The sequence below is a fragment of the Thermobia domestica genome, chromosome 1 (genome assembly GCF_964235325.1).
Source record: "Thermobia domestica chromosome 1, izTheDome1.hap1.1, whole genome shotgun sequence".
In the NCBI taxonomy this organism is placed as follows: Eukaryota; Metazoa; Arthropoda; class Insecta; order Zygentoma; family Lepismatidae; genus Thermobia; species Thermobia domestica.
Window position 1 is genome coordinate 342,161,877 of NC_137454.1, and position 22,213 is coordinate 342,184,089.

The following is a 22,213-nucleotide window of genomic DNA, read 5'->3' on the forward strand; positions in this document are numbered from 1 at the left end:
CGATCTCTTTCTCATCAACCATTATGTATATTGCCGTCATGCTAATGTCACAACAAAAGACGTAATGAAGGTATGTATACATACTTCAGTGATAGTTTCATTTTAAGAGATGGCGAGGTTATCGTACAGCTTCAATTTTTAGATTAAAAAAAAAAAAAAAAAACTTTTATCAATTTACTCGGCTACTATGCATGAGGATTTACATCCACCCATATCATATTCTTCAGTTCTACTATGAGAATTTTAGTTTAACGTCCCTTATGCCCTTTAGGCTAAGGGAGACGATGATTAAGTGAATGACGATGGAAGAATTGGTGAAATGATAAAGTGGGAGGAAAGAGGAATGCCCCGAGAAAACCCCACCACAAACTTACTTGACCGGGGATCGGACCAGGAAACCCAGGCACCACAGCTAAACATTCTATCACTGAGCCACCGTGCTCCCTTTAGCTAAATGAGATCTACCTATTGCATATGTCTCAGTTTTGGACATCTTTTTTTAATTTTATACGATCCCTCATGAAAACTTTTGAGAAAACAGGCAATGTACAGTGCCTGTTTTCGCATGTTTTGCTCATGTGCTACAGGTGTTACGTATAAAGTAAATGGTTTGAAACAGAAACAGGCACTTATCAGGGAAATAACACCTGTTTTTGAATGTAATAATTCTTGTCCTGACATGAAATCACATGTGTGTACTGTACATTGACTGATCAGTACCTGTGCGACGCGCATGTACATGCAATGTTCAGAAGAAAATGTTGCGGGCTGCAGACGTGCAGATCAGCGAATGTAAGTTCATGTGTAGTACGTGGTATTTAGCGAAAACGTGTCTGCGTATGTAACGGTACCAACACATACACTGCACTCCACCGATATTGTAAACATGTACATTTGCGTTCCAGGCCAGCCGGTATTTTAAATGCTGAACGAAAATTTTCTGCGCATTACATATAATGTGTTCCGTTGTTTAACGTGATTTTCAGCTATGCTGAATTTCAAAAGAAATCTGCTGTGAACATGAGCTGCTTTTTTCCCTGTATTGCCGAATGTTCATGCAGGTTCCAAAGAATTGTTCATCTAGCAGGAGTTTGTCGTTTATATGTCTGGTACATGGTGTGTTTTTAATACGGAAAATAGAATTTCCAGGTGGTTTGTTTTAGCAGAAAAGGGTTGTATAAACATGAACTGTACATGGCATGTAGTGACAGCATGTATTTGCAGGTTACAGAGAAACAGTACACTGTCTGAAATATAAAAGAAACATGCCCGGTAGACAGAATGTTTTAAATCCGAGAAAAGGCCATTTTCAGACGAGTTTCTCATTAAAAAGGAAGCTGTTTTGTTATTAGGTGTATGTTGCTTGTATCATCATCATCTACGATGCAGTGTCCAGCTACATGTTGCTTTCGAATAAATTCTTGAATTTCCAACAAAACAGACTAATCTCGACAATATTGAAAGGCTCACTGTGTGGGTAGAAATTTGCAGGTGCGAAAATTGCAGAAATTTATATTTTCCTGGACCAGCAGCAGATACTGGTATGTTTAGAAACACTGTGTTGCTGGAAATTCAGTCTTGATTCTTATTCCTTCAGCAGAATTTCGAACTCAAGTTTCATTCAACAGTGTACACATTTTATAATTACAACAAAATGGAAAATAGCTAGTAGGTCTAAAGACCAGGAATAGGTTAAAAAACCGAAAATTGTGCCCTATAGTGTAGATGCCCGCTAGTTTGAAATAATGGCTGCCATCTTGAAATTGGGACCTGTGCATTCAGTGTTAACTAATCGAAAAATGTAGTGTTCGTATCGTCTGAACCGCATATTTCCAGTTCTCCTTTCACTGCATGTTTGCGATCCCTGTACATTGCATGTTCAGTGCTCTCGAACAATACTAGAATAGCACTGGTCTTCTTCCGTTTACATGCAATGTTCAGCGGATGATCAGCTGCTGTTGAACAGAAAACACGTTAAGATCAGTTGTAAAACATGCAGTCCACAGATGTTCCGTTCGGCTATAGGTACAAAACATGTGTTTTCCAGGTATAAACCAGGTGTTCACTTCTTCCTTGTTTACCTGTGTTTTTCCGTTTCCAGGGACTGAACACGCAATGTTTTTAAAAAACATGAGCACATGATCAGGCGTAAAACAGTGTTCCAATTTCAAGGGTTTTCCAGGTGCATGTTGTACATGCGCATGTACGGTACGTGTCTTTTTCTGCTGGGATAATAAAATTGTACAAGTTTGATTTCTATTGAAAATAAAATGATATCTTTCAGTTTAATGTCCCACAATTACGCCCTTTAGGCTAACGGAGACGGTTGGTTAAGGCAAGTGAATGATGATGAAGAATTGGTGGAATGAGAATGTGGGACGAAATGGGAGTATTCCTAGGAAACCTACGAACACGATGTTGTCCACCACAAACTTACTTGGTCGAGGATCGAACCTGAGACCTCAAGCCCTCTACCACTGAGCTCCCTTGATAACTGTTTATCGTAATACTACACTAGTAACCATAAAAACAAAGTCTTTCATGAATATTAACTTATGATGATTATTTTTCATCTCAAGTCATTAAACATACGATATAGAGCACAAAATTTCACATTGAATCCAGTATACAGAACAGAGTTTGGTTGTCATTTTTTCTCGTACAGATCTAGGGGGATTCACACACAACTTATGTCGTCTGTCCACTAAGATGAGTTTGAGACATGAAAGCGATCTTTTAACATTTTCCGTAGTAACAGTATCATTTTGAAGCTCGTCTCAACCTTGATGTTAATAGCAACATCAACCGTACTTCCCATGTACGTGATTAGTCAACGAAGATTTATCTCATCCGGTAAGGAGCGTTAAACTTTATGCCTTACAGGTGAGCTGCACTCCACGATAATGGCGAGCAATGCGGTTTGTATTTCCGGTAGAAAAATGAACACAGCTCAAGAAGCAGCCATAAAATGGCAAATACGGCCCATGATTACAATAAATGGCATTCTGTTATGATTTTTTGTAAATATGGCATGTTACCACGACTGCCACTCCTTAGCAATTGAGAAAACAAAATTGATTAGCACATGCTTTGACAAGAAATAATTCAAGGAGCATATAGTGGAAAGTAATAAAGAAAGGAGAAGACTAACTGATGAACGGTACTAAAAAAGATAACTGTGAACAAGACGTCAAGACTGGTGCTGTTAAAATTCGAATAACGGATTCTTCGAATATTTGAACAAAATTCGTTATTCACATAATTATTCAGATAACGAATGATTGTTCGAATAACGAATAATTATTCGGATAACAAATGAGTGTTCGAATAACGAGTAATTATTCGAATAACGAATGAGTGTTCGAATAATGATTATTCGAATAACGAATGAGTGTTCGAATAATGATTATTCGAATAACGAATAATTATTCAAATAACGAATGAGTGTTCGGATAATGATTAATTATTCGAATAACGAATTAGTGTTCCAATAATGAATAATTATTCGGATAACGAACGAGTATTCGAATAACGAATAATTATTCGAATTTATAGGATATTCGAATAATTTTAACAGAATTAGGAGATGTCAAAAAGAAAGGGTTAGAGGTGAACCATAACGCATGCAAACTTCTCAACTTTGGCAATTAATAATGCTCATAGGTTGAATGTCAATATATTAATATTACTAGAATTTTTACTTACAGCGCTCTAGTCTCATCTGGCTTTAGTTGTTTTCGGATCATTGTGTCCTCATAATCATTTAGATACGTCATTTTCTCATGTATGTTCTGAAGAAATAGAAAAAAAAAATCATATTATACTTATTATGTAATTATTATGAACAGTTATCAACAAAAGTATCACATTACTTTATACATTAAATACACTACTGGATCCATATTATATAGTGAAGAAAATAAGCTATTTGAACTACTAATTCAGATGTTTCAGTCAAAAGTACTCAAGTTATTTCTATCTGTAATCTCCGAAATTACTTTACGTAATAAAAAACTCAGATCTACTATACGTTTTATCACTCAATATTACACATATGCAATAGAGTTTTCTTGAAAGTCTTTTAGTTATTTCCATCTCCAGTGATTACTCACACAAGTATACATTGTGGTTTGATAATGTACTTAATGTTATACATAGACAACTGGTTATATTAGTAGTTTTTGAGTAGCTCATACAAGCTCGTATAATCACAAATACTATATCAATATATTTGCTGATTTGAGTTAACGAAAATTAAGCTTTTTTACGTTTATTATGGATAAGAGACGAAGTACACTTTATCTTAATGTACAGTGTGTCCGAAAAGTTCCCATACCTCTACGTTTAAATATCAAACAGAGTAATGTCAGTGTTCAATATTCGTTTATTTACTTAGTACAAACTATATTTGAGTACTAAAATATACGAACTATTTATCAAGTGGATCTACATGTGCACACGTTTCATCACGCGTCTTCTTACGTCCACACCGCATATTACGAAGCAAATGCACATTTTTCCCAATCAAGCAGGGTTGTTTTAAGAGGTGTGTGTCCTTGCCAAAGCGATCTCTAAACGCAATCATTATATGTGTCATTGTTTATCCTGCATGTCACACGTGCCACTAATCGTTCCTCAACTGTGTAACTGCAACAACTCACATCAGCCATGGTTTCACAACTAAAATGCTGCATGTGACCTTGAACGCAGGGATCCCATATACAGTCTGTGACCACAAAAGCGGTGTTATTAATAGGACAACTGAAATTGTTCATTGTGATATCCAAAACCTAGGGATATAGGGACTTCTCGCAATACCCTGTACAACAGAGCGTAATTAGTCACAGAACCATTTCCGTAAGTTGCACCAAACCCATTTCAATGTAGAGTGTCACAGTATGGTATAGTATCTACAGTGAGAATAAATAGTCTTTTTACTTTTCGTACTATGAGCAATGATCCGCAACAACGATTACATGTACGATTCCCTTTGGATGAGTCATTATCGTTCCAACAAGACGGTGCTACGTCCTCATACTGTGAGAATTTCAATTCAAAATCATGTATTTTATTGCAACACCCCATGCCCAGATCTACTGTTTCTGTTACTCTTTTTCAATGATGTTCAAACTGTTTGACATGACACACAGTCGAATAATTCTCTCTAGTATTCTTTTCATTTTTCACACCACCTTCATACATCAATGTGAACTGTTCAAGATTTTAAAGCTAAGTTATCTGTTAAAAGCCCTCAAATGTTTCTATTTAAAACAATAATATCAGATCATCTTGTTTTATTTAAAATACAGAAAACATTTGAGGGCACTAAAAGCACTAAGGCTCCAAGATAGAAATGCTCATACGCAGCAGAAAAAAAGAAAAGTCCGACAGTGTGTCACTTTGCCTACCTAATATAAATTGTAGGGTCAACTCTACTTCGAACTTTAATTACGTACAGTATACCTATTTAAAACAGAACAATAGACGTAACAAGTAGTCTTAGTGTTACATGACATGACAAATTAAATACTAATAACATATAATCAAAATTACTAACCTTATACGTATTCCTATGGCGACCAGAATTTCTCAAATGGTCAACATTTCGGACATATTATTCGACTATCCTTCATTAGGACTGCAAAACAGGTTTATATTATCCTGATCAGCTTATTGCATAGAATAATAATAAACCTCTTTTTCCAATCCCGATGAAGGGAAATCGAGGAATTTGTCCCCGAAATATTGATCGTTTGAGAAATTCTGGTCGCCATAGGAATACGTACAAGGTTAGTAATTTTGATAAAAATTTTAAAGTGTGCTCCTTAAGTTCAATTAGCACTAATAACATTGTTATTTTTATTTCGATTTTTCAAGTATTTAATGTACGTACTTTGATTGACTGATTTTTACTATATAATGGGAACTTAAGTGGCGAAGCTATTTGTTCCCGCCATGACTGTACATACATGTTACACATAGTGCGAACAACCTATGCTATACATATCAATCACAAACCATTATTACAACATAATTAAATCATGCAAACAAAACAACAAACCGTACTTACATACATTAATTCGTAGAAATTCGGTGTTACTGTGTAAAACAAGAAATGATACGGTCTGCCGGTTTCATCAAATTCCGCTGCCTTCTGTTTCGGGAATATTTCTTCAGGAGGCTTCATTATTGGACGAGCACTTTTCTCATATAATCCCGAAGGAAATAAGTACTCTATAGATCTCTGGATAAGAAAGCATATTATTAATTTTATTCGCTTGTAACACTGATTAGAAGAAAGAAACAAAAATCGAAAGCATGTTATATTTTATTACGTCAATGACTTAGAAATTAGAAAACATATAAAGAATTAAGGTAAGAAAGGACGTACGCGTGACATTTTAAGAAAAATTGTGTTATTACTTCACGATCTACAACCTACTTTAAAAAAAAAAAAAGAACTGGCCACCCACTTCTCTTTGAAAAGCTTTGCACTGTTACTCGTAGCTGGAATTATATCAAACAAATGTGAATTTTTTTTGCATCTTTATTTTCAGAAGCAAGGTCTTAGAATTTACTACGGTTGCCAGAATATGGTCTTAAAGCAAAGTGGGCTGCCCAGATCTTTTGAACAAGACTGTACATATTTGAACATGACCCGATAACATAAAGAAATGTTAGAAGCCAAATTTGATCATGAATACTGCACTGTTGAAAGTTCTTAAGCTTTTCTTCATGTGTCGATCAGAAAAACATAAAAAAGCTGGTAAAAAAAATACACCATCAATTTACAAGGGCTTCCCGGAACTCTCATGATTGGAACATTCACTTTTGGTGCGTGTGTTTGCTGGTTCATACAGAGATTCAAGCAACTTTTTAAGGATAAGAAAAGTAGAAGTTTGGTCAAGAATTGATTGAGTTGATTTTGAGTTTAACGTCCCGTTCAGCAGTGAGGCTATATGAGACGTGGACCTACTGATTAACGTGGAATCCGAACCACATGAGCTCCCGCCGGGAATCGAACCCGGGCCTCCCACGCCAAAGGCGCGTACGCTAACCGCTTAGCCACGGAGGAGCTCAAGTTTGGTCAAGAAGTAGGAGTAAGTAGGAACACTAGTATACATCCTTTGTCATGCTTACATATCTGAACTCTTTTATTATTATTAAATATGAAATGGTTTCGTAATATCAATAATGTTTATTAACAGTTAAATTTTCCATAATATTAATGATTATTATATTATTACACATTATACATATCCTCTCCTAGAGACGTTTTAAAGACAAAATGTTTGCTCAGAGTTTATCAATCGTTAAATAATAATAATAATAATAATAATAATAATAATAATAATAATAATAATAATAATAATAATAATAATAATAATAATAATAATAATAATAATAATTTATTATTTATTTATTTATTATGAGAAATTGCGACCACAGCCGAAGCCATAATGGTCATATATACAATTATATACAATGGAATATTACAGGAAAAAATACAACAAAACAAAAAAAATTAAAATACATGAAATCATGACAATCAAGAAAAGCAAAGGAAAAGACATTAACACAAGTTTAATTCAAACTAAATTACAAAATAAAATTACAAACATATCCTCATTTCAATAAAGATTCAATCAAGTAAGATGTATTACTAAAAATTTACATAAGTAGATTATGAAATAAACAAATTTAAAAAAAATTAAAACACATGAACAAATATACACCATATGGGTAAAAAAAAAAGAAAATTCAATAGACAATATACAAAAAAGGGTTAAATTAGGTATTTTAATTAAATATAACAATCCAAAAACTGTTTTCTAAGCGCCAAAAAATTCGAATAAAAAAAAAAATCAATTTTGAGTGACTTTTTGTTTATGTTGTCAACACAAATAAATAATGGCGAACCAACTAAATTACTATTACACAATATAGGACGGTAAAGCCTAGATTTATACAAGGGAACTTTAATAAACAAATATTCAATTAAGTTCAGTTTCGCATGTATTATATCATGAATAAATTTAATTTGCCTTAAATTACGACGAACTTCGAGAGCAAGTAAATCCAATCTAGCGAGAATCACCCTATTGGGCAGATCATATAGTTTAAATTTATATTTTAACCAGGCCAGGAAGGAAATCTGGACTGACTCCAAAACTTGAGTAATACTAATGAGGTTACGGTTCCAAATCAAGCTAGCAAATTCCAAGTGGGAACGTACATATGCACAATATAAAATTTTGCAAGTTGTAATATCCTTAAAATCTCTAGCAGCCCATTTGATGAGTCCCAGATTCCTTCTAGCCTTGGAAACCATGGTTGAAACATGATGGTCAAAAAGTAATTTAGAATCAATCATAACACCTAAATCTTTGTTAATTGAAACAGATTGTATTCTATACTGATTTATTGAATAAGAAAAATACGATATATTCGTTTTCCTGGAGAACGCTATACTTTTTTGTTTTATTCATGTTTAATGGAAGTAAATTTTGTACAGAGCATTGGTAAACTGAGGTAATATCAGCTTGTAATTTAAGGTGATCCTGATTACAAGTTATTTCAGAAAATATCTTGAGATCATCAGCGTACAGTAAAAAAGGACATTTAAAATAATTACCAATATCATTCACATATATTAAAAATAATAATGGACCCAAATTGGATCCTTGAGGGACACCCGAAGAAATCTTGAAAACAGATGACTTAGAACCCATATATCTAACTACGAATTTACGATCAAATAACTAAGAAGCGAACCAGTGAATCAAGGATTTGGAAATTTCAAAGAAATGAAGTTTATTAAGAAGCTTATGATGGGATATTTTATCAAAGGCTTTAGCAAAATCAAAATAAATAGTATCAACTTGACCACGTTTATATACAACAGGAGAAACCAAGGTCAGAAATTTATTCAAATTTAGTTCAGTTGATTTACCCTTTAAAAAGCCATACTGTTCAGGTATAATAGAATGTTCAACAGTACTATAAAGATAATTGTAAATAAGCTGATCAAAAATTTTTGGTATTACATCAAGAATAGAAATAGGTCTATAATCAGTTACAGACCTACCATCAGTTTTTGGAATTGGAGTAACAACAACAGTTTTCCATACACTAGGATAGAAACAAGATGCTAAACTCCAATTAAACAATGATGTCAAAATTGGTGCAATTATATCGGATATACCTTTTATTATAAAAATCGGAATTAGATCAAGACCTACAGAAGCTTTAGCATTTAAAGATTTAATAACATCTATTACCTGTTTAGTAGAAAAAAATATTTGATCACTACAAAATTGACTGGCCATAAAAGTAACATTATTATCATTCACATTAATATCATCTTTATGATAAACAGCTGCAAAATGTTTAGCCATGGCTTCAGATATCAATTGAGGGTCGGAAAGAAATTCGTCATCGACTAATATTGCCTTATGTCCATCTTTACCATTTATTTTATTACTTGTATACTTCCAAAATCTTTTGGGATTATTTTTTAAACTATTCTCAATCTTATTATAATATTTAGTTTTATCAATAATAAGTTGCTTCTTAAAATCAGAACGAAGTTTAGAAAAAATATTATAATCTTGAAGAGATTGGGTTCTTTTATACTTTTTATGAGCATTATTCTTTTTTTTAAGCAAATAAATTAAATTACGAGAATACCATCTCGGATACTTAGAAATTGATTTGGTTACTAGAGGAACATTGTTTCTGATTGCATTCAATATAACATCGTTAATATTTTGAGCAACAAGATCAATATATGTATTCAACAAAATATTGGCCCAGGGGAACCCTTCAATTTCTTTATATAAAGAAAGATAATCACCCTTTTGATATAACAAAAAGCTATCTCTAGATATCTCACGTATAAGAGATAATAATTTAACAGTAATCTCAATCGGATCATGATACTTATCGGGCGGAACCAGAGATACTACTGAATTATTAGATTGAACATAAGTGTTGTACAAAATTAAATCAAGTCCAGATGTTCCTGAAACAACGTTCAAATTCATATCATCTAAAAAATTAAATAGGATTTTCGCCTTGGTTTTAGAATAATAGTTTATATCGTTTGATAGATTTCTATTCGTCCAGTCCACTTTAGATATATTAAAGTCACCAATAATCACTACTTCATAGTTCAAAAAGTTCACTTTGGAAACAATATAATTAAGATAATTCGTAAAACTTGTGACAGGATAAGTTGGATGAAAATAACAGCATGCAACTAATAATTTTTTCCCATTGGACGTGTCAATCTCAATCCAAACACACTCAATTTCAGATTCCAAATCGAATCTCCTTTGACAATTTATATTTGTTTTAACAGCTAGCAAAACACCACCACCTCTACTACACTGATCGATAGTATAATTCCTATCAGAGCGAAAACATTTGTAAGTTTCAGGGAAATAATCATCAGTATGTTGTTTATAATTAAACCATGACTCAGTTACAGCAATAATATCAAAAGAACAATCAGCAACAGAAGAAAAAAATATATTACTTTTAGTTCTAAGCCCTCGAACATTTTGATACAAAATATGGACTTCCATATTGAACTAGTTATTGTTATTAACATTATTAATTGGATTTTCAGAATTAGTTGTTAAAAGTTTGCCATAAAATGGACCAATTAATATGCCACTGGGCCAAATCATGGGATCATTAATAATCCCAAAGTCAGATTCAAACACTTCAACATGAAAAGAAGCATAAGTATCGTACTTAGTTTTTAATCTAGTACATTTGACATAGGTTACATTTCTATCACTCACAATAGACTCAACGTCACTTTCTTTTACTGATGGATCAAATCTAGTAACAAATAATGCCCTTTTTCTACTTTTAGCAACCAAATCAATTTTATCAGTACCACTACCAGAAGTCAACTTACGTTGATTTTTATGTAAGCGAGTACTCAAATTCCCTCTATTATCTGTCTCTCTTGGTCTTTTATTCTCTAATCTCCTTTTATTACGTGAAATAACTTGAACCCATTGATCTTTGTTCGCATCAAACTCAACTTCTTCCTGATTAGAATCTACAAATTGTATATTCTCATATTCTCATATATTCTCATTATAATAATAATAATAATAATAATAATAATAATAATAATAATAATAATAATAATAATAATAATACACTCTTCTGGGATTTGCTCACTTTGTAATATCTTCAATTTATTAGAGACCAAATCTTTATTGAAGGGTAGAACAGAACTAATGGCAGCAAAAGACAATGTTTCACGTTATGATAACATGATTTTCAGAAACGGATTGGGGTCAATGGTGGTTTTCATACGGAATATTCTGTAGCTTCTGATAAAACCTTCCATTCCATCCAAGAAAACAGATCGTGTTTCATTTTTCGTTTTTTCTAGAATAGAACCTTCCTGGTTTTTCATCCTACTTCCAGTTCAGTATTACTTAATTCCTGATATGAACTTGGAAACCATTGAGCCGTGACCCGCAACGAGATTTCCCTAACGCAACCATTGCTGTTCACTTGGTTTCTCTAATTTACAATTTATTTTTATGAAAATTTATTTAGTGTACTTACATCAACATCTTCTTGAGTAAAGTGTTCTGGATCCTCTCCCATCATATTGGCTAGATGTCGTTTCCCTATGTTGTATTCCAATAGTTGCTCTTTCATAAATTCCTCTGAAATAACAGCAAATAGGAAGTTATTACTTATATTGTATTCCAGTATGTTAGTTAAATCCATATAAATATTACGAAGTCCACACATTATTAAAAATAAAAGTTACTTATTTGTAGTATTCTATGTTTTTGATACAAATGCTAAATTTTCGGTGATTGTGGTTACCATCCTCTTCAGAGCCTTTTAGCAATGAACAGATGGATTAAGGCCGCTCCTTCGTGATTGCGAATGTGAATTTCCCGGCGCGTGTAAATAAATTGGAGTGCCTCGACTAGTTCCGACCTGCGACTTGCGAAATCCGATGGAAAGATGTGAATACGAACGATCCCAACCTGCTGGGATTGTTCGTCCGAATTCGTGCGAATGGAAAGTCGTCTGCAGAGAAATTGAATGCTACGTGAGAGAAGAAAGTTTATTTTGCGTGAAAGCAGACGACGTTGCGAGGTGCGGAGATACAAAAAATAAAATAAAAATAAAGATGGAAATAGATGTTGATGCTTTAATAAATTGTGTTTTTGATAAAGTTCCATTGTGGAACCAAGTTCATCCAGATTACCACAAACGACACGTCGTGAACAAATTATGGGCAGATGTACGCAAGGAACTTGAAGTAGAAGGTATGTATATTTTTCTTTGTTTTGTCTTTAAAATATGAAGACTTAATTAATACACGAACCGCAAATTTTCATTTTAGCTGAGGCAATATGTTAAATTCTCCCTCCTCATTTCTTGATAAAAATGTCACTTATCGTCTTATATTCGTCTTCTTCGTGCTCTCAAGACTTTAGGGTACAAATTTTCAAGCAAAAATATTTCACATTGAAGCTTTGAAAGAGACATTAAAACTTGATTTGCATTTACAAAACTTCGAATCTAGTAGAGGCACATGAATTCGCAGTTCGCAATCGCATTTGGAAGCAATGGAGGCGCGGCCTTAGGGTTCGATTTAAGGTTAAGTAATTAGAAGATCAAGTTGTAAATTTCACGATAAACGCATTAATATTAATAATTCCTTTCACTTTACTCTTAAATTTAAGAATGCAACGGAAAGATTTATGAATGCCGAAATATTCCATGCGAAAATTTCCCACCTCCGTCAATGGTTATTTATTTATATACTGCTATTTGAATCATATCCCATTGGCTTAACGAATGACCCCACGTAGCGTAATCGGTAACGCTCTCGTTTTAGTGCGAGCGATCCCGGCTTCGATTCCCGGTGTGGACACTCGGTCGAAAATGTGTAAATGCTTTTTCAGGTCAGCCATCTTGAGTGAGGTTTTCCTGGTTTTTTCTATTCACACCAGGCAAATGCCGGGATGGTATCTAACATACAGGTCCCAGGCCACATCATTTCTTCTCCAATCCTTTGTTCTTTTCCTTCCATCGGATAGTGTGATAGGCGAGGGACGTTATCCTTCATATGTGACGCGATAACATGGCCACAGATGCCGAAAGCCCAGAAATCTAATTCCTAATCCTAATCGTAATCATGGATTCCAGTATATAATGAAAAAACATTGCAAGTATGGTTAAACTTGTGATATTCTGAAAACAATACACAGTACACAAATCATACCAATGATGGATAGTTTGAAACAAATATAATAGCTTCAATTTACTACTGTTTCTGTTCGAATCACTTATTAAGGTTTCAATTGTCTTGTGAAAAATGGAATTTCTAGTTTACCGTCTCACTTTTCTGCACCGAGGCTAAGGAAGACGGTGATGACGATAATGAATCAAATGGTGGGATAAGGAAAGCGAAGGAAATATAACACAGAAAATTTTGAATTCACATCTTTTAGTTTAAAGTCCCGGGCTAAGAGAGACGGGTGATTAAGGCAAGTGAATGATGATGGAAGAATTGGCGGAATGAAAAAGTGGAAGGAAATGGGAGTACTCCAAAAAAAAAACCTCGGACACAATGTTGTCCACCACAAACTTACTTGGCCTGAGATCGAACGAGGGACCTCACATATCAGAGGTGAGCGCTCTATCACGGAGCCACTGTGACCCTCTGTACTGTGAAAAAATTACCGGAAACATACTGAAAAAATTAAATAGTAAAAAAGAAATCTGTAAACAATTTATAATAATTAAAGAAACTATTGATAAAGAAATGATTTATCAGATTCACTAGTTGTTTCAAATAACTTTCGAGTCATGCAAACATTTCTTAAGGCGTGAGTTTCTTGATGTGATGATCCACTCCACATGCTGAACTTATTTCAATCCATTTACATAGTTTTATCAGAAATATACACATGTACTGCGTCTTCTTTAATGGAACTGGAAAAAATAACACTAACCACGTACAACTCAAACAATATGCTAACACGCTCAGGAATTTTAAGAATTATTTAAGTTACTTCTAACTGTGATTCCTGAAAAACCTTTGATCTTCCTAGCTTTCGGCTCTTCCTCAGAGGCTTGTTAACGGAGGATAAGAACAGGAGAAAAAACAATAAAATTTCCAAAACTTTTGAAAAGAACATCATTCAGTTTAACGGTTATGAAAACTCAGAAGTATACGAAATAAAGTGCAGCTGTCTGCAGGCTCATATAGCATAAGAAAACGAAGCTTAAAACTGAGGGTCAATGAACACTTGAGAGATGTTACATCAGAGTATCAGGTTTCAGGTCTGTCGAAACATTTAAAAGAAACAACATAAAATTACTGATTCGAAAATTTTATTTGGAGCTAAGGACGGAAATGAATTTTTTTTTTCATTTCCTGTATAAAAACAGATAACGATTCATTAAGCAGGGAATGGAAGATTTGAAATGTATATACAATATTGGGACCAAAGCAAATATATCAACAGGAGATGGAAACTTTTCCTATGTGAAAAAACGAATGCACAAATTGAGCCCACCATTCCATAGTACGCTGCACCAACATTGGAAGTGTGACTAGCTGCTAATACAACGTGTTCTTCGCACTGTTCTACCTGGTGAGTCCATTTGTTATTTTTTCCTGTGGTTTTATTGTTTTTAATCTTGTGTTTATCCTCCGTGAACAAGGCTCTAGGGAAGAGCTTGAAAGCTAGAAAGTACAAATTATTTTCAGGAGCCACAATTATATTTAAGTAAAATTAATGTAGAACTCATTAAAAAGAAGGGACCATGGCTACAGAAATCTTCGCAGATAATGCACAAGTCGATTCAGTGCTGCAACACGAAAATTGGTAACATATTAGGAAACCGCGCTATCATTTAGTTGACTTCATTCTACCACACTATATTTGGGTGCTCAGAAGGTAGAATCATGGTCACTAAATAGCACAGCGCTTTCCTACCATAAATATAAATAAAGTAATACTGTCACTTACCGTGTTCTTTGGCTCTTTTCAAGTATGCTTTCATCGCTTTACTTATTTTCCTGCCGCCTTCTTCTTTCACTCCTATTTCATCCTTGCATACTGAAGTAATGCTCAAGTTTCTCACTTCCTATATATTGAAGAAAACTTATGTCAATAAATAAACATACAATATGATTTCTGTATTTTCAAATAACTTAAAAGCATAGATTAACATTTCGATTCAAAAAAAAAAAAAAAAAGTTAATGAAATAGCAAAAGAATTTACATTTATTACCAATGTCCAGAATTTACATCAGAGTTGCAGTAGTCATTCACAAAGAGATAATGAGTATCTAAATGATTGACGGGCAGTGATAAGTAGCGAGTTTGTTTCTCGATGATTCAGCATCGTGAGGTAATTGTATTGGATTTGCATCTTATTAATGTCTTTTGTCAACAGCAAGGCTATACAGGACGAGATAAATAAATTAATGAAAAAAAAAAAAAAAACTTTTATCTCGTATCCGAAGAGAAAAAGACGTACCCTAAGTTTTCTTCGCGCGCTGGTAACTTAGTCAGGATCATCGACTGCGCTGTTAAGTTGTTGACACATATGTGGATTCCTCCCTATTCGTGGGGTTTCTTCGTCTTAAAAGTAGTCGTTTGAAAAAATATGTTATAATTGACAGAAGTGTTTAATTTCCTTCGAGGTTGAGCAGTATTTGGACGTATAAGCATAATATACGAGGTGTTGGAAAGTTCCTGGCTGTACCCCTTCCCAATCTTGAGTGTAAAGCCATTTGAAAGATTAGGATTTTAGCATGTGCAAATACAGTTTTTTTTTTCTTCTTGAAGTAGTGATGGTGGAGGTTCAAGAAAGTTTCAAAACTGAAATGTCTGACCATCATGAAGTTCTAGTTTCTCCAGGGAAAAGATATTAATACTGAGGTGTCATAAACAATAGTAGGTATTAATTATTAAGTGGGAATTACCGTGAGCGTAAAACTCGCCACCACTGCAGATTAATTTTTTGAGTCATATACACTAACACTATAGTGGGGCGAATAAAAGAGTTACGCGAATAAGATACGGTATGGTGGCATCATAGCTATAATTTATAGATGTGTTATGCTTGTATCACTTAGTGAGAGTTATCTTGTTACTAGTTTCTCCATCACTGCAGAGTTTGTGCTTAGGTTATGAAAGTTAACGATATAGGCTTGACGTTATCGGATAGGTCTTCTTTTGGAATGATATTGTCGAAAAGCATGTTCCTTGTTTTCTTATGTATAAATTTCAGTGTTAAAGCGAAAATTCCACGACAATGAAGTTACTTTCGGGTTTGCAAGAGACGTAGGATTTAACATTTATTATAAAGTCATTGTGCCAAATTCTTTCAGAAAATCTATTTATGATTTTTTTTATCTATCTGAAAATCTTAGTAACCAATAACGCTACATTTTATAATCACGCATAGATAACTATGAATACGACTAGAGATACGGCAAATCATTTAATTTTACATGAACACTTGCCAAGTGCAATACAATTTAATAATTTCTTCGTATAGCTACATGAATTTCAACACTTCTTCTTGCATCAACACTGGACCATCTCATGACAAGCATTAGCAGGAATGGGAATGCTGATCCATATTGGCAAGAATCAATTTGCTTCTTTCTTCCACTCGCATTTGCAAGGATCTGGAAGTGCAGTCTCAGCCATGTCTGTAGAAGTCTAAATACTTGGTAAATAAAACCTTTGCAGTAGTGAAAAATAAATAAATAATAATAATAAAAAAAAAAAATGAAATGAAATATCTCGTTTAACGCCCCAAGCTTATGCATCGAGGCTAAGGGAGACGATGATGGTGAGAAATGTACGAAATAATGGAATTAATACAGTGGGAGGAGAACCCAGAGAAAACTCACGTATATGGTGTTTGTCCACCACAAAACTCACTGGCTAGAGCTAAGATTGAACCAGGGATTTCACGCAGCAGAGATGAACACACTATTATTGAGTCACCGCACCCCTCTCTCCTGCAGTAATGAGGTTGATCATTCTGTGGAAAGGGAAATTATTCTAGATTTTTGATTTTGTGGCAGATTATCATTTTCTTTAAATTGTTGATGGTACCATTTTCCTGACTTCCATATTATTATTATTATTATTATTATTATTATTATTATTAATAATAATAATAATAATAAACACTATCCGAATGCTTCTCAATCAAGGAGAATGAAAGGATCTTTCATCACGTTTACTATTTGTTCAGTTAGTCACTCAGAACTCTTTTTCTATGCTCCCGTTTCCTCCAACTTTCTTCATTCCACCATTTCATTCATTACTCATCATCACCGTCTCCTTTAGCCTAACCGGCATAATCGTGGGACGTAAAACTCAAAGATTTCATTTTCAATTTTTCTCTATGCTTTAAATGTATACTTTTAGACTTTTCACTTACGCCATGTTATTATGCAGAAGTGTACTGAATCGCTGTGAAACAAGTAACAAGCATAGTGCATTTAAACGATTGCAAATGTGTGTAATCAATGTATACTTATCGTAGTAAGTAGCAGTCATATATTTATATGAGTTATACTACAAAATAAAACCGAAAAATGAAAATGAAATGAAATCTTTGAGTTTTACGTCCCACGGTTATGCCAGCTAGGCCAAAGGAGACGGTAATAATGAGAAATGAATGGAATGATGGAATGAAGAAAGTGGGAGGAAACGCGAACCCCGAGGAAATCAACGCACATGGTGTATGTCTACCACAAAGTTTACTTTGCGCAGGTTGAGATCAAAGCAAGGACCCCATGCACCAGAGGTGAATGCTCTACCACTGGGCCACCGCAGCCCCTTGAAGAAGTTGAGTCACATACAGTAAGAGCATACCAAAGTGGCAGACTGTGGCCTGTAAGTGGTTCGACGACTGCTGTAATCTTTTCTACGTCACTTTTTCTTTTAATTCCGAAATGTCTTTTGCAATGTCTAAGAAACTGTAAAAAATTATTAACTAAAATGACAACATCAGAAACTACGGATCGTATTAGTATTGTCCATTGCTCTATCTTTTAATGAGTACTGCACATGTAATACTATCCTGGTGTTAGCTTCTAAGTCAGATTTGGCTAAGTCAGGTAGAGTAATAAAATATTAGAACTGTTGAAAGGAGTTTATACTGTAAAATATACGTTGGCAATTGTCAAAAACATTTAAAAGAAAATATTCAACAATTTAAAATCGCTTCAAAACAAAATACACATTAAAAAAAGATAAATATATATTGCAGAGTGAGACTCCGCGCGCGTGGCTTGATATTATAATTAAGCACGCGTGCGATGGAGGATTAAGACAGACCATTTCACCGTTGATGAGACCTACCCTAGGCGCCCTTCAATCTCAACGAGCAAGAAACGTGTAGTGCTGTCCATGAACTGATCTTTTAGGAAGGCGAATATCGCCCAAAAAGTAGCGAAGATATTGAAAATCTCACGGTAGCATGTTTAGCTCACTATGAGCAACACACTGAACATTCGTATCCTTCAGCAATGTGCGTGCCAAATATCTCAACACTGATCAGAAGGAAAAAGTTCAAGGATCCAAAGCACTTTTGACCCATTTTAAGACTAGTACTCCGAGTCATTTGGTTCAATTAGGGATTAAGGATAAAACCTGAATCTGCATCTATGATCCTGACACCAAAGATTAGTCAATCCGGGTCTCCGTGGCCACAGAAATTCCGCACCCAGAAATCAACAAAGAAGGTCATGGTTTTAATTTTCTGGGTCAAAGACAGTACACTGCAAAGGTGGCCATTTTCCACTGGGTTCGCTCGGGCTCGCGCTCACTTCTCTCAACTGAGCTCGCATTCACTCGGGCTCGCGCTCATCTCTCTGGACTGGGCTCGCACTCACTCGCGCTCGCGCTCAATTCTCTCAACTGGGCTCGCACTCACTCGGGCTCGCGCTCATCTCTCTGCACTGGGCTGGCACTCACTCGCGCTCGCGCTCACCAGTCTCAACTGGACTCGCGATCACTAGCGCTCGCGATCACTTCTCCCAACTGGGCTCGCGCTCACTCGCGCTCGCACTCACTAATCTTATCTGGGCTCGCACTCACTCGGGCTCGCGCTCATCTCTCTCGACTGAGCTCGCACTCACTCGGGCTCGCGCTCATGTCTCTCGACTGGGCTCGCACTCACTCGCGCTCGCGCTCACTTCTCCCAACTGGGCTCGCACTCACTCGGGCTCGCGCTCACTTCTGTCCACTGGGCTTGCACTCACCCGGGCTCGCGCTCATCTCTCTCGACTGAGCTCGCACTCACTCGGGCTCGCGCTCATGTCTCTCGACTGGGCTCGCACTCACTCGCGCTCGCGCTCACTTCTCCCAACTGGGCTCGCACTCACTCGGGCTCGCGCTCACTTCTGTCCACTGGGCTTGCACTCACCCGGGCTCGCGCTCACTTGTCTCAACTGGACTTGCGATCACTAGAACTCGCGATCACTTCTCCCAACTGGGCTCGCACTCACTCGCGCTCGCGATCACTTCTCCCAACTAGGCTTGCGCTCACCCGGGCTCACGCTCACTTGCCTCAATTGGGCTCGCGGGTATATGATGGGTATAAAGAGGTATTAAAATCTAGACTTTGACTAGCAGTAGGCCTAATTCAGTAGAAGATAGAGCTATTAATGCTATCTATCAGTTGTCAGATATAAAAATAAAATAATAAAGATGTTGCAGGGTTTAATGTATTAAACGTGGGCGGACTTTGAGGAACTTGAAATAAAATGCTCCAGATATTTAAATCTGGGCTTTGACTACTAGTAGGCCTAGTTCCTCAATAGAAAATAGGCTATATGACTAACGTCATATAGGAGTTATCAGACATCAGAATAAAATATTAAGAGTGTTGCAGACTTCAAGTCTTAAGGCTGTCATCACACTTGCAGACCAATACTCATTAAATGAATCTCTTTCTTATTTACTATGATCAAAACAACTTATGAAAAAAATAAAAAAAAAAAAAAAGCTTAGTGTTAGTAAATACGAAAGAAACTTGTTTGAGTGTTTATCTGCAAGCACGACGGCAGCATTAAAAAGCAAAGCCTATCTGAGTATGATGATTTCGTAAAATTAAAAAAAAATCACCAGTCCTGTTAGCAAGAAAACTCTATTATGTAAGTACTCATGCCTTATCATGAAATTATTTTAATGCAGTTGATGAATTGCCAGGCTTATAAGAAAAATTTGGTTCGAAAATTTCCAGGGCCAAAATTAGGCTTACTGTCGCCCATGCTTCACACATTAAAATTGCAACATCCCTATTTTATTCTGATATCTGATAACTGCTATACGACATTAGTAGCTCTACTTTGTACCGAGTTATTTGGCCTATTTGTAATTGTAGTCAAAAGCTAGATTTTAATATCCAGGGCATTTTATTACAAGTTCCTTAAGGTCTGCCCACGTTTAATACAACGCAACTCCGCAACGTCCTTTATATATATATATATATATATATATATATATATATATATATATATATATATATACATACCTGATAGATAAGTCATATAAGATAGTAGCTCCATTTTCTGCTTAGGAAGTAACTAACACCTGAATTTCAATATTCGGTGAATTTTATTACAAGTCCTTCAAGGAAGCTTATGTTTGCTATCGGTGAGCTTTTGTCCATCACTGTAATATGAGACTGTCGGTGAGCTTTTTGCCGGTGAGCTTATGTCCAACACCCACATTACGCATAGATATCTCTTGTTTTTAACTAACACAAAGATTCATAGGTTTTAATTTTTTATTTATTTATATTTTTGTGTGAAGACAGCTTTAGAAGTAAAATTAGAAGTAGAAATTTAGGTAGACATTACAGGTATTCAACATTCGTGAAATTACAGAACTTATAATAATTTACAGCTAAACGTTTCCCGAGAATCTGCTAAACGTTTGGTAAAGGAAGTAACAGGATCTGATATCAGTGACTCTAAGTGTTTGTTAAAACCATTTTATAATAAAACAGCTACCTCTGCGGAAGCTAAAAGCAAACCAAAAGGTAAAAGGGAACTTTATCTGATCCCTTTATATCGGTTTGAATGTAACACAACGAAATGATAGTACTTCAGAGGGTATTGAAATGTCAATGGTCTCATAGGCTCCAGTAATACTTGCAGGAGTTCCGGCCTATCCTACAGGGATGTGCTAATCAAAGCACTAAAAATTAGAGATTTTTGAGAAATGTTGGTAGTGTATACCTCCAGAGCAATAACTTTTATATATAGAGAAAAGGAAAAGTAGAAAAGTATTTTCTAAATTTTTTAAAATGTACTTTTAATCGGAGGGGGCTTGTAAGAGAAGTAACACCGATAAAAATTAAAAGACTTTTTGTTGCTTCAAACTAAAAGAAGAAAACTTCCCTACTATATTAATTGTTGTATACAACAATCAGGGCCGGACTTCAGCGGATTGGACCGATTGTTCCCAGTTGGGTCCCGCGCTAGAGTGTAATCTACTATTCAGTGCCGTCTTAGCAGCATAATGTTCCCCTGTGGAAACCAGTGTGGCTCCTATGACTAAATTCTGCAAGTAATACATGCAATTAATACATTCTGCTCGCGGGTCCCTCTGCCAAGTGATCATCAGATTGTTAGATGGCTCTGTTACTCTTGGCTTGTGAAATACAATAACATATTGTAATACATGTACATCCATGAACATAAACAAGGGAGCGTATAGCCTGTTGGCCTCTATCTAGAATTTCAGGGAGTGAATAGTTTGTATTAACAAACAAGCAATATTTTCTAAAGTTAATTCTGGAGTAGTTTCTTTATTTCTTTACGTTTCCAAATTCCGATGAAAAAATAGGCCTATTAAGAGATATGACACCTCAATGAATACCAGGATGATATAGTCTTAATTAGATTTCTTTACTTGTTTTTCTGGAACCGGGAGTCCCACAATAGTGTTCCCATTCGGGCCTGCATCTTCTAAGTCCATTAGATTACTTTTTCCCCTTACCTTGAAGCAAGAAAACTTTAATTTTTTAACTTTGTGACTTCCCTCAGGAGCAACCACTACTTTTAATTATGTATTTGAAAGGATATTGTCCTGCTAAAATACATTAAATATGAATATTTCTTAATTTAGACCAAGTTTAAGAGTATTAAAACTGAAAATTT

The 22,213-nt window shown here is 35.1% G+C and overlaps 1 protein-coding gene across 2 annotated transcripts in view; it reads right to left on the bottom strand.

Annotated features, from left to right (window-relative positions):
* Positions 1-22,213, bottom strand: part of mRpS9 (mitochondrial ribosomal protein S9) — a 430,030-nt gene that overhangs the window by 223,658 nt on the left and 184,159 nt on the right. For both annotated transcript variants that reach the window (XM_081729930.1, XM_081729921.1), the window contains exons 2-5: positions 15,039-15,156; positions 11,599-11,702; positions 6,071-6,244; positions 3,706-3,791 (exon numbers count right to left, since the gene is read on the bottom strand). In XM_081729930.1, coding sequence (XP_081586056.1) covers positions 3,706-3,791; positions 6,071-6,244; positions 11,599-11,702; positions 15,039-15,072 — 398 coding nt within the window. In that variant the 5' untranslated portion in view covers positions 15,073-15,156. The remainder of the gene's footprint in view (positions 1-3,705; positions 3,792-6,070; positions 6,245-11,598; positions 11,703-15,038; positions 15,157-22,213) is intronic.